Below are 17,234 nucleotides of genomic sequence, written 5' to 3'. Positions count from 1 at the left end.
AATATAATAAATAGCACCATTGAGTCAATACAGTGGAATTTTATTATAAACATTATAATGTTATACATTTAGGTAATAAAATACAAATCTAAAGCTTAATTAGAGATTATCAATATGAAAATATCGTTATAGCTCGTTGATATATGTACATATGTACATATGTATGTATATGTATAATATTAGTTTTATGAAATATTCACAAACTATATTGTATGCCTTGTAATAATAAACTATGAAAGCGAATTAAATCTATCGTATCCGGTTGCAATTTGCCAATTTCATAATAGCATTTTTATTTGCTAAAAAGGATTCAATGTAAAATAGCAATTCTTTCTATTCGGATTTAAAATATCTTATTGGCTTTTTATTGAATAAGATTTTACAAAACGAATTTTCACTAGAAAGAGCGATATTTGTTTTATTAAATTGAGTTTTATTAAATTAAGGAATTATGGTATTACTGTTTATGTGTAATGATTTACTTTCGATTGGTACAAATTTCACATGGCAAGCTCAGATTTCCTCATTTAATATTTAAAAACGTGTAAGCTCGACAAAAAATTCAGATTAATTTCACCTTTCGATGTTCGTGAGAGTGAATAAACGAATGGCTCATATCTGATGTGGTGTTCGTGTTTGAAACGAATAATAAAAAAAAGTTAATTAACCACCGACAAAGGACACCTGGTGCCACCACCCATCACCCACATAACCCAAAGAAAAAGAATCGTAAAAACGATGAAAGCCACCACCCACCCACTCCAGCATCAATTTCCAACAATCTTTTTCCATTCCCATACGGAGACTTAATAGCTTCCTACGTTCGCAAAACGTTGATTGAAATAGCAAAAATAATCATTCCAATTTTCCAAAGTGCGTGCTACGAAACTGAAGTATATTTTTTATTAAGTAAGGCTAATGATAATCCATTACGCTAAATGTTGACCTGTGGCTATTGTCAATTTGTGTATGATATGGTTAAAAGCCACTTTGAAAATTACCCTCATCAACAGCCTCTGCGAATTACGATAAACGAATTAATTTAGCTGTGGCTATTTGAGTTTTTGGATTAAAAGCGATATGAAATTCAATTTTGAAAACTGAATTTAAGCGTTTCAATTGAAAAGTCAACTTTTTGAAGCTAATCTAAATTCTAGGAAGCACGCAGTTCTTAATGACGTCTAACGTATACAGAAGTATAAAATTTCAACATCAACATTGAAATATTTTTATTTATTTAATATTATTCAGTGTCAGATGAAGTCAAAAATTAATTAGCATTTTTCAACAGCATTGTATTGTAACGTGGGAACATTAGAGAGAGTATCCACTGTCTAAGCGCATTCGTGGTTGAAAAATGCAAAACCCCGGATTACGCTAACGGGACTGAGTAAGTTCCTGAACAAGTGATACCCTGGGGTTCTCACAGAACGGGACTGAGTAAGTTCCTGAACAAATGATACCCTGGGGTTCTCACAGAACGGGGCGAGTGCGGGTAGTTAGTGCGAGTGCCTATGTGCCTACATAATATACATTAATGGATCGGGAAATCTATGATGGGCAACTTGTTTTTTATAGGGATGTACACACGGTAGATCAGATTATTCTGGAGCGAACAGTGGTTACGTGTGGACCTCTTGAATCGTTGAATAAATGCTGTGAAGCGACTTTGGCCTTTCATTTGGATCCTGAACCCAACCCTACACAACAGTATTGCATATGTACATATATGTATCAGAAGTGTATGTCTGACCTTTAAACAAAAAGCTGTTGTACAAACATACATACATATATACATACATATGTACATATGTACATTAAAATGTATAATAAAGTACAATTATTTTCTCTTTTTGCTATGATAATATTGTAAATATTTAACACTAAAACTTTTCATCTAGAAATTTTCATCGCACCAGTGCTTTAAATCAACTCATTTTCACTTCACATGAGTTGCATAATTTTGTATGCAAATATCAAAAAAAACCGTTGTGGTGTGAACATTTTTAGCCAAAGTTTTTTCTCGTTCGAAAGCTGCGATTTTGCGAAAAAACGCTTTCCGGCGGAAGCCAACGCGTAAACATTGATTAGAGAGATGAGCGCAAACAAATTGTGATCGATCTTCGATTGAAAAACGCTTTCCCAATATGAAAATGTACTTCAATTTTTTTTCCCTCTTCTTTATAGACGTACACACATATTTGACAGGCGAACACTCGTCGCTGTCGTCGACATGACATGACATGACTTAAACATACATGAATACGACACGACACGTCTTTGATTCGAACCGCTCACATAGTATAGTTGTGAAATAATATAAAGCATAGTTTATAAAATATCGAAATATATTAAAAGTAAATCGATCAGCGAGATCTGTCACTTCCTCTTGTCCCCTCTACAGCGACGAATCATCGACACGAACCTCAAGTATGCATAGCAAAGTTTTAAGCGATCAGTTAAATAAAATCTTACATGGTTGGTACATATTATAGTAACACGGAGTAAACAAAACGATACGAGTATAAATACAAGGCTTACAGTAAAGCCAGCCACGTATGAGTTTACACGTTTACGAGCTTAAAGGAAAAGCTTAAGCATTCCTACAACGGCGAATGCTCGCTACCATCAAACTATACGACAATGTTCAAAATTTAGCAAGGAAATTCCATCAACTATCTACATACATACGTATATAGGCACATACATATGTATGTATGTATACACCGAGAGAATTACGTTCATGACACGTTGATTCGATGGGATATAGGAAAATACCGAAATATATAAAACGCAGCCAAAATATTTAGACTACATATAAACAGGTATATAATTATTTACTTACCCTATTGGAGAAGAAGAAGAGGGCAATCAATGTTATCATAGTAGTTGCCAGGGCTACGTAAAGGGCCGAAACGAATAGGGCGTGTTTCAAACGGACGCAGTATCTCCTATATAGATCCTCCAACTCCATTCCGTCTTCTTCTGCAAATAAATATCATCATTATTTTTTCATTTTTATTACATACATATGTGCCATGTAAGAAACTACCCCAAGGCGACAAATGGTTAGATTACTTTTGTACATATGTAAGTACTAACAATTTTTCAAACATAACAGTACAATAGAGACAACTATGAACAGTCAACATATGCCCGGAAAATTTGGCGAGAAATACATTAGCATGACTTACGTATATACATATATATTATGGAACGTTGTATGCTAGGCATAACGAGGAAAGAGAGAAAATGGAATATGTGGGTTAGAAGTATGACAAAGGTTGTGGATATAGTGGATAGAGTGAATAGATTACAATAGCAATGTGCGGGCCACGTGACTAAAATAATGGACGAAGGGTGGACCAAAAAAGTGCTAGAATGGTACCCGAGATAATGCAAAAGGGTAAACGGAAAGCCGCAGGGAAGATGGACGAAATTAGGAAAATGTGAAGGGTGAGAGATGGTTGAGAGTTGCGCAAAACAGAGCCGAGTTGAAGCATATTGGAGAGGCCTTCATACAGGAGTGGATGGCGAATGGCTGTAGATGACGATGATATAAAACTGAAACGCCGTCTGTAATTCGTATCTGATTGGCTGGATTGGTCAAAGACGTTTGTGAATGGTCGGTCGTTAAATAATATTATTTTTTTCGATTTAAATCAATTTATTAAAAAAACAATTGAAGATTATTTTTCATGGTTTTCATTGCATTTCCGTTTATCCAGCAAAGCCAGGTATGTAGCACCACTAGTTTCTATATAAGATTCAAAAAATTGAAGGTACTAGCTCGAATTTTCGAGAAACTGAGTCGGAGGATACTGATTTTTGGATCCATCACAACAATTAAGCTAGAAAAATCGAAAAATTCAAACAGCAGACGGTCAACCTGTGTTTTTTTTTTAATAACCACAACTCTTGCCAGCACCGTATTTGGCTGGGACTTGAAACCGCGACCTCTCTACTGGAATTATGTCCAAAAAAATGTATATTAGAAGCTAGAATCAACTTTACAGTATTCGTTCTACAATATACAGTTTTCTTTAGTATGATCCATTTTGAGGTTCAGTATTTGAAAAAACACGTTTATATTATAAAGTGTATGAAGAAATTTTGATAAAGCCTTCTTATTAAAAATTAAATATTTATATGAAAATATTTTGAAAGAAATTTCGATTGTTAAAAGAAAAGTAAATTCTTTGCATTGTAAAACATTTTTTTAACTAATACGGGTATATAAAATCCGATACACCTACAGAGGGATGAAAATATGTATGAATCGAACAATAAAAATGTATTAAAAGAACAACACGTGGGAGAGAAGCCTGGCTCAAGTGGCAGACGACGTTGAGATTAAAGTAGCAGTAGGTGGGACACTGAATGGACAGACATATGTATGTACACATGATACATACATACATATACATATAATCCTCGTATGTGATATCCAACATATCATAGAGAGCATGAATGCGTAAACACTGATGAAAATCGCACACGACAGCCTGACATGAAAGAGATTTAGGAAAATTTTACACAAGCAGTGAGCAATTAATGTCGATGAATAGTCAAATATAAAAGGATGCGATAATTTGACATTAAATGGATTAATGATAAACAGAGTCTGTTACAACGCTCACTGTGATAATAATAGATGAGCAATCGATCCCGAACCAGACACGAATTTGTCATTTTTTTTCGAATCTCTCATTCTTCAAATCGCAGGTGACTGGCAAATCGCCATTATAACGAAATGAAACATCAACACCGACAACGAGTGATTATTCAGTATAAATTATCGCCTACGTCGATTTTGACAAGTTTCTAATTAGCGCAATTAACGCTGTCGATAATACATACATAATGGCAGAAAGATACGCTTCATACCTAACGGAAATTATCATTTCCAAAATAATGTTAAGCCGTATCCAGAAATTACCGTATAATGATGTTGAATTAACTGAACCGTAATTTATAACGAGCACTTATTCTTAGAAAAACAGTAATTAAGAATCCTTTTTATCGGAAAACAAAACAAATTTTCATTGATATGCTCCAGAATAAATATAAATGAAAAACGTAACTGTAAAACGTGATACAGCGGATCAAATATAATCATTTTTATAAAGCGATATTCTTTATCTTTTCTACCATATATTTATTTATTTAAGTTTAAATTTGGACCATTGTGTCCCTAATGCACCAAAATGGTCGAAAAAATACAGATATATGAGAAAAATAAAAATATATATGTAGGTACATATACATATATATACAGACTAAAAACAAATTTATACATAATCATAAAAAAACAATAGCAGGTATAGTAAAAATATCAAATATTAAATTCAAAGTAGGGAATGTCTTGCACCTATAGCCAGCACCAATATAAAAGAACCAGCCGCAAATACAAAACATCCCTGCGAGGCCCAAATGGAAGAGAGAATATAAAAATTTCACTCATACATCACATTTAATTATTTATTTATTTATTTTATTCTAAACAGACCATTGTGGCATAACAGGAATTCCTACAGCGCCACAATGGTCAAAAAATATAACACAAAAAAAACAAAATAACAATTAAACATAAATTAATACATAACGAAAATAATATACTCATCAATTATAATAAAAAAAATACATTTGAACATAAACATAAATACATCCATACATAAACATAAAAAATAGCATTTAATAATAACAGATAAAGTAAAAATATCAAATAAAATATAGCATAAGGAATGCCTTGCACCTACAGCCAGTTTCAATAAATATGTAAGAAACAACTACAAATACAAAACATCCCTGTAAGGCCCAAATGGAAGAGAGTTAATCAAAATTTCACTCATAAATCACAATCAATAATGAAAACAATGATGAGCGCAGACTACCAGATAAATGGGTTAGAGTAATTTCCGACAATTTACGCTCACTAAGGTGGAAAATATCACATTCAGTCTCGGCAGCAACGATTTCATTAAGAAGTCGAATAGCTCTTGGAATAGGAGCCATTCGAAAAAAAACTGTGCGGGCAGGAGGTACAGCCAGCAAATGGTGATGTCTACCACGCACATAGTGATTAGGGACATAAAGTCCCAACTGCTCCAGCAACAACGGGCATGACGTATTACCACGTAAGAGCAGGAGAACGAAACGAATTAATGAGAAGTTTCTCCGAAGTTCAAGGGAATCATACCCAAGCATGCCCAAAAGGAAAGGAGTGGGGTAGAGATATGGGTAATACCCATATTCTTTCCTATATAGGAAACGAAGAAATGCTTTTTGCACTTTCTCAATCATCAGAGAGTAATTTGCTTCATGCGGATTCCACATAATCGCATTATAATCTAGCTTACTTCTCACAAGCGAATTGAAAAGCAAGCGAGAAGACAAAGGGTTGGAGAATAACCTAGCATATCTCAATACAAATCCAAGTCGACGAAAGGAAACGTCAGCGACTGTCTTGATGTGGTTGTGAGAGGTGAGTTGAGGATCAAAAGTATATGTAGTTTCACATCAATATGATTTACAAACGCTATCATAATCAGGATTTTATTACAATTAGAGAGCAAACTAAAATCAAATACGCTTCGATATCAAAAGCCAGATTTCTTAACTGGGATATTTCCGTTGTCAGATTCGAATCAAAGTCAATCCTCTGCTAGACCGTGATTTTCGAACGCACACGTTAAATAAACGAATAGTTTAAACGAAGTGTGAACGTTAGCATTGATTACATTTTCAATTATCACACGACCGTAAAAACAATTAGACGTCAAAGGGGATGGCGACCACTACAATTTCACGCGCAAATAACTATCGGTATGCAAGATTCAGCAACGGATGCTGTTCCCTTTGAGGGCCACGTGCATACATATTCTGTTATATGTATGTACATGCACGCCAACTAGACTACTGTGTCGACCAACCCTTTGTTACCTCATTAAACAGGCTTCACAGAACACGTCCTCCATCTAACGAAATTTGTCTCCCGTCAATAGTGTGACAATCTCGCCTAGTCGACGATGAAATAATATCTCCTTCGTTCATCGATCACCGACACTTTTCTAATAAAAATATCCGAGATACTGCAAACCATCACATGTGAACCAATTATTTTAAGAGCATTATCAAACGCGTCTGCTTACAAAAAAAAATGAACCAATTCTGCTTTATGTGAGTACATACATACCTGTGTGTTTAATTGTCTACTAGTGTGTACGTACATATGGTTGTTTGTACGTTTATCCGCTATTTTATCCACAGATTTTAATTTAAATCTACCGAATTTAGTGTCTATACTCACTCGCAGTATTCCAATTCGAATTATAGACAAATAAAAAAAATCTGAAAAATATGAGACCATTTCAGATAGTATAATTATACCAAACTACAACAAAAAATAACTATTCAATCTTATAATAACTTTGAGCCACTAAATAAGAATATGACAATGATTTTGTTGGTTTGCTCTTGTTTATGATATATGAACATTTAAAAAAAAGCTTATAGAATTTTGGGTTTAACTTGCTGTGACAAAATTGAGTATTATGACGCATATATTTAAATCGCAAAACAATCACTAGTTCTAATGACAAACCATCACGTAAAAACAATAAAAAAAGGAGCAAAATTTTTAAACGATTATGTTCCAAGTACAATGAAATATTCAACGATATCTCGTCTCACAGCAGGAATCAAATTCGCGAACAAACACGACTGAAAAGTGACGATTAGTGTTCATGTTTCAAAAGTATTGGATTTTTTTAATACATTTCATATAAGTCGCAAAACACGCAATGCGAGTACGATTTTCTCGCTGTTTTCAAACGAAGGTTAAAATGTGATAAGCCGATTTGAATCACACAATGATTTCATTTGGCAATTAACGTAATTCAATTGCCGCATACTTTTGATTTATTATATTACAAGCCACACCGCGAATTACTTAATTAATAATTTCATCACTCGAAAATATTAATAATTTCCTTTCGGATATTCTAGGGTCTCTGAATGGCTTTTGCCCTGACGTAAATCATATCTGAGATAGTCATCATTGCGTCGTATAATATTCGGCGAAAACGACACTTTGAACCTTTCACATCGTTTCATTCGAAAGGTTAGTATTGAAATATTTCATTTGACCCTTTCAAATGTAAATGTATACATTGTAAATCGAGTTTTCTCACACTGGGCAAAGTAGACGGAATACCGAGCGCAAAGTTCGTATCCTTAGATATCCTTTGTTCTCTCGTAACAGGTGGTTTTCTCGCAAGCAAACACGCGATCCCTTTTCCGTACTGTGATAGTACAAGTTCTGACAGGTTTATTCTAGTGTGAAAGAGCAAACAAATATTTTTCTTCGATTATAGCACAAGAACAAAGTTTGCTGAAAATAGATAACATACACCATTTTCGCCTTTTTATTACACGAAATTGCGAGTACAAAATATTATCCAATAATATAAGTAAATAATCTAATATATAATTTCTAAAGAGACTTTGTATGTTTGTATCTTTGGTTGGTAACTTCGAAAACAAAATAAAATAATAATAACTTTAATTAATATTATGTATAAGATGTATTAAGAGCATTTATAAGAATTGTAAATAGGTTTTTCAGCTGTTTTTCCTATTATGCTGTACATTAACATTAGAATAATATAATACTATGATTACTAACAAAATTAAATTAAAATTGTAAAATAGAAAATGATCAGTATTTTATTTTTTTTTATTTTTTTTTATTTAAATAGGCACACATACAGAATAAAATATAAAAAGAAAGTTGTATAATGAGACAAAAAATAATAATAAACATAAATAAAAATATAATATTCCATTTACAGTGAGCACCACATGGTGATATAAAAAAGTAAAATTACAAAAACATCAAGATTTTAAAAAAAAGAAAAGAAACAGATAAAGAAAAAGATACAGATAAAGTAAAAAAGAAAAAGAAAGACTATAAGGGTGAAGAAGCAAATCAACCACATATTATTTTCTTCACCTTTGTCCTAAAAATACTAAAAGAGTCTCTAAAGAGGTCAGGACAATCATCTAAGCTATCGTAAATACGGCATATACGAACGATTGCACTATTGAAAGAGGTGTTGCTTAGTTGCTTAGTTGCAATAGCTATTAAAATAGATATAAGATGTATTGTGAACATAATTTCGTAATAATAAAAAGCATTTTAATATCTAATAAAAATATTTTACATATACATATATACATGGGTAGGATTTTCCATTATTTTAATTTAATTGCCATTAACTAGCAATGGACAAACAGACCTTAGCGAAAATTCTTAGAAAGGACTACATAATCATGTTAGACTTCTTTCGTATCCCATTTATTTAAAAAAAATATATAAACCTACATATGTATTTTCGACCATTGTAGCGCATTAGGGACTCCTGAAATGCCCCAATTTTCGAAATTTAAACTTAAATAAATAATACATACCAAATTAATTAATGTATAATGTTGGCATTATTTATTCAAGCTCTGTATCTTACAATTTTATACGCACTATTACTAATAGTTATATTAAAATGAAACAGGCATCAATAAAACCGATAAATCGAATAATATCAAGAAATTTGAAATTGTAAAAGTACATATGTATATATTACTATATTATATAATATTACTATATTATATTACTATATTAGCCAGCAGCATAGCTCGGACGTTAAGCTTCTGCTTACCGTCAAGAAGGTGCCGGGTTCAATCCCTGAATGAAAATGAATTTTTCAGAGTATGCTGTTGGTCAGACCTGGACTTGTGACTCCAGGTTGATCGTTTCCTATCAGAGTTTGCCAATTTTCTCTGATTTCATTGTTGAAACGGTTCCCGGAAAAAAAAAAAATTGGCTAAAAATCCTTCCTACCTACTATGTCACCATTATTTGAAATTTGATTGATGTACAATAAAAAATTTATGTACAATTCATAGATGTCTCGTTAATTTGCGAGTTTTTTCAGTGTCTCGCAATTCAACGACTTATAATAAAAATGCTGCATTTGTATTTGTAATTGGCCAGGAAGGCGCATTGGGATTTACCTGTAAGGCCTTCCTGGTATATATGTAAAATAAAAAATATATGTACTACCTATGTATGATACATATGTACGTATTTCATGCCATAAGAAGCTTACAAGTGTTGAACGTTAAATCAACATATACATATATTACTCATATTATGATCACGGTTAAGACTATATTTAGGTAATTAACGAACAATTTCTTCATTAGAAGTTTGTATAGCGAACGTGATGAAAAGCTTTTGTAACAAATTGGAACAATATACATATATTAAGTTCATCAATTAACATTAATGGTAAGATCCCTTATCCAATCCCGCAATTATGTATAACGATTTTGTCTAGAATCATCGATGGGTGTTTTCAACATTAAACCTACCTGTTTAAAGTAACGTAAAAGTGATGGTTCTTTGGCGGATTTCAATCCATTATTATTAGCAACCGATTTCGACAAATTTCGTCTTAAAATAATACAATGGATTCTATCGGCTCAAATGGAATTCCAAAACAATTCGCGTAGTCATTGGTCGTTGCGTTTACGATCAACAGGAATCTTCCAATGAAATTAAAATAAAATTGGTACAACGCGTTCACTGAAATCCATAAAGTACTTAACACTCTGTTAAATGAGGAGGATTCCATTTCAATCAATTCTTTTTTAATCTTATTAAAGCAATTTAATAAAATCCACCAATAAAACTACCACAACAGTATTTTTTAATCATTAGTTAAAAAAAACAATATGTATAGAACATCAAAAGAATTTACGACATAATGAGTTTTGAGATGGGTAATATTTTTTTAAGAAAAAAGACATCTATGATGCTTTTTTTCATATTTATGTAACCTCTGTGTGGCTCACTCGTGAAAAACAAAGTACATATAAGCATACATATGTTTGTAATGGTAGACAATAAAAGATCTACCCGTGACATTCAACAGACATCATTTTAACAGAATTTTTATATATTCCCCAAACATTGTATTTCGATTATGTATTCTCCTTTTTACATTCCAAATAAAATAAAATAAAATACATATTTTTCATCCACTACGATTGATTTTTATTTTCCATGTACTAAAAGGCAACATTTTTCTAAAATTAGAAATAATTTTAATCCACTAGTAGTACAAAAAGGTTCATCGTAAATATGTAGGTATTGGTTATGTTAAAAATGAGAATGGCACGGTAACAACATTTCAGCCATATTTATGATTTTTTACGTGAAGTAGATTCGAAACATGTTTTATACGAAATATTAGCATCATTTATGAAAATAAAATATGCCTTGATATTTATTTACATATTTACATAAAAATATATAGACATACACATATACATACACACGGTATTAACCTCATATTTCCGAAATCTCTTAGTAAATAATATATCAAGCTCAACCTTCCGAGAACGTTCTTTAAATTTGAATAATGAATGTTAATTTATATGAAGAAACAAATGAGAATACTTTCATACATTTTCCGGAAGAAAATTCCATTGATATTTTCATACATCGATTTGATAACTACACTCAAATAATATAAACGGTATTCTTAGTGAAAGATTAAAGTATACTTTAAGCGTTTTAAATTTAAGAATCACTCACGTTTTCAGATGATTCAAACGTCGTTAAATTAAACACACCAGCAATCGACTGAAACTGCAACAATCTATTATAGTTAGTTGCTAGGTAACGTAGTAGCCTGATATTAAATTAAAAAGTTTGCTTATTAGAACAACTCTGTTGTATAGTTATATATTATTATTAACAAAGTAGAAATTCAATACAGCAAGAGCATTATAAGCCTGCCATTTTAAGGCTGAATGTATTCTGAAAGGATATTCGAACCAGAGCAAACATGCGAAGAGTTTATTTATATCATACATATATAAATTTACTAATATTAATAAATTTGACATAAATAGCCGGCCAAAATATTCAAACGGGAATTATAATAATGTCCCAAGCGTTGACCGAAAAAAAAATGATGAAGCGGAATTTTCGCGATGTTTATTAAATGCATTCCGTAAAAGCCGCAATTTGGATATTCATAACGCAAGGGTTGTGATATATGAGCGGCGAAAAATTCATCCGAAATACGTACCCTTGGAACGAATGCCTTAAAATGAGTTGAAAAATTAATTCGCAAAACGTTTCTGTGCCGACGGCAAAATGAAAAATCCGCGTATTAATTAAACCTATTAGGTATTTTAACGTTTAAAAAAAAAGGCATGTATGATAATTTAATTTCTACGCTAAAAATGGTAAACGTATGTGTAAAATGAACGCTTCCGATATTTAGTGGGTTGTTTTATAGAAATATTTCAGTGGAAATGCATTATCGAATTACTAGATGCTGTACATGATGTATTTCCAACTAAAGCAAAAACATTTCCATTGTTTTTAGTATGGATGTAATTTAATTTCACATGCACATGTGATATAATATAAAAGTGGGCACACGGTGAAGTAAGCCTTGGTTTTATGTTTATATATCATGCTTGTATGTTTATATTATTCTCTATTTTAAATTAAATAAATTTGTAAGTGTGTAGGCGTTATAAATTACATGTCTAAAATATGCATTTGTATTATTTTATACACGATATAAAACAAAGAACAGTGCATGATACAATTTCAAATTTACCCAATGGTATAAAAAATAGCAAAAGAATTGCGTTCATTTGCCGACAAATTACGTCGATTTATTAGCATGCAAATACAGAATGCGCATCTCCGTATGAACTATGAAATTAAAATGCAAAATACCGTATAATACCGAGACCCTACATACATACTACATGCAAACGTAACATTTTCTTACGCATACCCGAAGAAAGCCGTTATCCCCTTCGTTGGACCGTATAACTTTTATTTACTTCGATGTTGAGTAAATAGCAGTAACATGATATATAATGTGCAAACATCAACGACAAATAAAAACGAAGAGCGGTTATTTTATCGATACTAAAGTCTATCAAATTGAAGTAGGTGGATATATGTACGTATATATATATATATGTGTTCGTGTTTAATTGTAACTGTTCGTCCTTTGGCTTTTCCGCTTTCCAGGAAATAATTACATAGCTGTTTCGAAACTAACGAATAATGTAAACTATGTAGTGCTTATCACGTCAGCTCGAGCGTATTTTCCTCGGAAAATTATTGTATTAATTTAGCTTTCATATGTTAATGTTAATTAAAGGAAAATTCTGACGCTGCGCTTAAAAGGAAATTTCGTTTATATAGAAAAGTGTACAAAGCGTAAACGTCACAACGAAACAGTGTTTCGTGAGATTTTCATTAACGTCCATTGTATTACTCTAGTCCTACTTTAAAATCTCAACATTTTCACCATTTTATAAACACAGTGTCACGCTGAAGTGGTGTCTTCAAAAATAATGTACGTATATATTTGATTTTGATTTTTAAAAGCTTTATATTGTTCACAATACAAAATTATACCAGTCGATGACCCGGTGTTCATAATCAATTTAGTTTTCTCTTGATGTATTTTTAATATAATGTTTGTTTTATTTTAATGTTATTGCTTAGAGTATCAGAGGAGAAACTCATATAATAAATAAAATCATTATGTATCAAATTAAGCAAGTAACATACCCACGTAAATTAATGTTTTATATAGGTACATATCAAATTATGGCTTAAGTGTAAGATAAAACAATGATTAACAAATTGTTATTCAGTCGACAACTTCAATTATCGACACTTTATTGTTCGATCGTAAACTTTACGACCGATTATAAAACACTTCAAATTTTAGTATTTGGCATCGCTCAATATATAATACATACATACATACACATTAAAAAACTGTGTTACATATTCATTGTTACATATTTAAAATACTGCAATGCATTCAATAAAAGATGCACTATATGTATATGTAATTTTAAGGAGTTGAAAAAAGTTTTATGAATCCAAAGATTCTTAGCATTAATTTACCAACAACTTCCATTCTCAATGTTCAAATGAGTCTTTAGCCGGTTTTTTCATCAATTTTTAGTGCGAGTTTCTGGTTATTATAACATACACACTATGCTTATTACTTCTTACGTTTGTATTACAATAATTCATTCGCGTGCTGTTGCCAAAATAATTTATCGCAAGTACTCGTTTAATGGAACGGAATTTTCAATATTCAGCTCGGTGGCAATATAAATATCGAAATAGATCTTCCACACAAGCCAACAATACGATCGCGCATAGTACAGGGTGAGGCGGAGAAACCTGACGTGTTTTAAATTGAATTAAAACAATAAAAATTACTTTTTTTTAATTGATTATATTTTTTTTTAATCAGAAAACATCTTTTTTTTTATATCCTATGAAAATCTGAACTGAAATACTCAACTTTTTCCAAAGAAATAGTTATCTGCAATGCTATTATTGTTGTGTGTGATCGTATCCTTGAGTTTCTTGCACTTGCCTTACTTAGCTAAAAAAATCCACTAGCTACTGTGCTGGACGCCAAGCGTCCAGTTGAAGATGTGTGTTTTATGTTAAAACAATCTAAAATCTATAAATTAGCTATAAAAATCAATTTATCGTGTATTAAACTTCGAATAAAGTAAAATAAGTGTAATATTTGAAAAATATAACGGCTAAAGCAGAGTCGACATTCCAAAGCTGATATCATTCTCACACTGGCCGTTGAGCGCGGCGCGTACTGAATTAATCCTCTCTCTTGCATCTATGAGGCACGTGTACAAGGAACTTCCCACGAAAATAACTATTTCTGTTGGTATTGATTTTTTTTATTATTTCATAATGACATAATTCGAATCGTAGATTTTTTGATGAGGAAATTTGACCCTGCATTCATTATATAAGAAGAAATAAAGTAAAGTCCTAGTTATTCGCTATCCATCACAGTGCGGCAATAATCATATAAACAGTACTTTTTCATTTAAAAAAAGCTTTTCTTGTACTGTAGAGAACAATTCTAGTCCACATAAATTTATTTTTCATCTCAAACCAAATAAAATTAAGCTATAAGAGTTTAAAAAATGGTTAGAAATATTTTATGTAACTTTTTTTATCTTTTTCTATGTATGTTAGTACATACATATATATGAAGTATCAAGAGATGAAGTTTTGTGATATTGAGAAAATTCGACCTCGAAATTGTTGACTCATGTTTTAAAAAATAACGTCAATCCTATGACACTGAAACTTACATAGCATCGATCAATGAAATGCATATCTTTACATTCAAATTTTTATTATTATAAGCTATATATTTATTGTGCAATTTAGCATATAAAATCATCATCTCATGCCTCACACTGTATCGTACATATGTATACCTCGATTTCAATTATACAATTCAACCCAAACTCCGGTCGAGGTTCAAACGTTGGTAATGCATACGATTTAAAATGTATTTGTATACGTATGTCCAATTGTACATTTGTACCTATACCGATTCAAACGCTCAAAATGCGCATCCAATGAATGCCAATTTGTCTACAATCCGTTTCAGCGTCCACTCTCGTTCTCGAGATATTGCCGTTCTCTCGAGAGATTATCTTAAGTGACAAATTGCGCGGCCACATGGCGTTTCGAAGCCATCGACCGTTACCGGATATACTCGTACTACATAACTGTTAAAAATGAGTGAAATATTGCTCATTTAAGTATGCATTAGAGTATAAAATTGACCCATTAACCAAAACACTCGAGAGATGTAATGGGCATTTTCTTGTAATTGAAACATCTTCGGTGACACATTTTCTAGAAATAATGGAAGCTTCTTGTATAGAATTCAGTTGTTTAGAATTAAAAATAATGTAAAATACATCCTTGACGAACAGAAATAAAACAGTGATATTCAAAATATGCAATGTCAAAAAATTTGTAATTTATTTTGTAAATTTATAACAATCTCGGTGATATAATCCAAATAAACGTGCCAAGCCAAGATCAAGCGTGCTATTAAGTGGATCACGCCAACTGTTTTTATAAATTGTTACGACTTCTTAAATTTACTTATTTAATATATTATTAAATGTATGTACAATTGTATGATATTCTCACTTTATCAATAAAAAGTTGATTTTTCTATGTATTTTCCAATGCATATCAATGTCTTGAGAGAAAATCTAATTTTTGACTACATATACATATGTACGTAAATATGTAAAGAAAGTAGAAAAAACATCAAAAATTAGAAAAATAAGATATTTATATTATAATTTAATTATTGTATAATATAAGAAAACGCGATACGCCGAAGAGAAAAGTGACAAAAGTGGTTGATTTAATGGCGAGAGTAAAGAGATTGAAATGGCAATGAGCGAGTCACGTATCTAGAAGAACGGACGATAGATGGACGAAAGTGCTCGAATCGTACCCTAGAGAATGTGAAAGGGTGCACGGAAGGCCACAGAGGAGATGAGTGGATGAAATCAAAAAAATATATGGGATGAGATGGATGAGAGTTGCCAAACAGAGACGAATGGAAGTGTGTTGGAGAGGCCAGCAGTGAATGGCAAATGGCTGTAAATAATTATGATAATATCTCATAAATTGGTTATTTACACCTATGTATGTATAAACAGGATTTAAGGATTACCGATTACTCTCCCCAAGGCCGCTAAGAGCGAACCCAGATCCTGAGTAAATAACAATTCTGGATAGTTTTTGTGGGGAGGGACTTATTTTAGAATTTCAGAAATGAAATATTCCTCTAATTCTAAATGTTCGATAACTATGAAAGAAAAAGAATGTGCCCAATACAATTCTTTTTATAATAAAATTACAAAACTTCATATATTGTTACTATGTATGTATATGTACATAGATAAAGTTAAAAGTAGGATACCCAGCGTATGTATATTCATTACTTGTAATCGGTTTGCTATTGGTTTTTTATGTATGCTTGCAATGATTTCCTTCTGTGTGTCGTCCCCCCCCCCTTCGTTAGCTACATACAACTCTCAATACCTCTCAATATGAACTTCTTCTTATTTACTTATATATATATATAGTTAAGAAATGATACTCGGGAGCTAAATCTTTGATATTTAAAATAAATAATTTTATTCGTATTTTTATAACAAAAAAAACTGCCTTAGCCATAACGAATAATGGTACATTTGCCATTAAAAAAAAATATATACATCCAATGTAATTGAGGATTTTTTTACAAATATTT

The 17,234-nt window shown here is 31.7% G+C and overlaps 1 protein-coding gene across 1 annotated transcript in view; it reads right to left on the bottom strand.

Moving 5' to 3' along the window:
- The window catches only part of Ac76E (adenylate cyclase type 2 Ac76E), a 94,317-nt gene that overhangs the window by 55,743 nt on the left and 21,340 nt on the right, over positions 1-17,234 (bottom strand). Inside the window, exon 2 of the mRNA XM_077431600.1 lies at positions 2,846-2,985. Coding sequence (XP_077287726.1) covers positions 2,846-2,985 — 140 coding nt within the window. The remainder of the gene's footprint in view (positions 1-2,845; positions 2,986-17,234) is intronic.

This window comes from Arctopsyche grandis, chromosome 5 (genome assembly GCF_051622035.1).
Source record: "Arctopsyche grandis isolate Sample6627 chromosome 5, ASM5162203v2, whole genome shotgun sequence".
Classification (NCBI taxonomy): Eukaryota; Metazoa; Arthropoda; class Insecta; order Trichoptera; family Hydropsychidae; genus Arctopsyche; species Arctopsyche grandis.
This window is presented reverse-complemented; position numbering and strand designations above follow the sequence as displayed.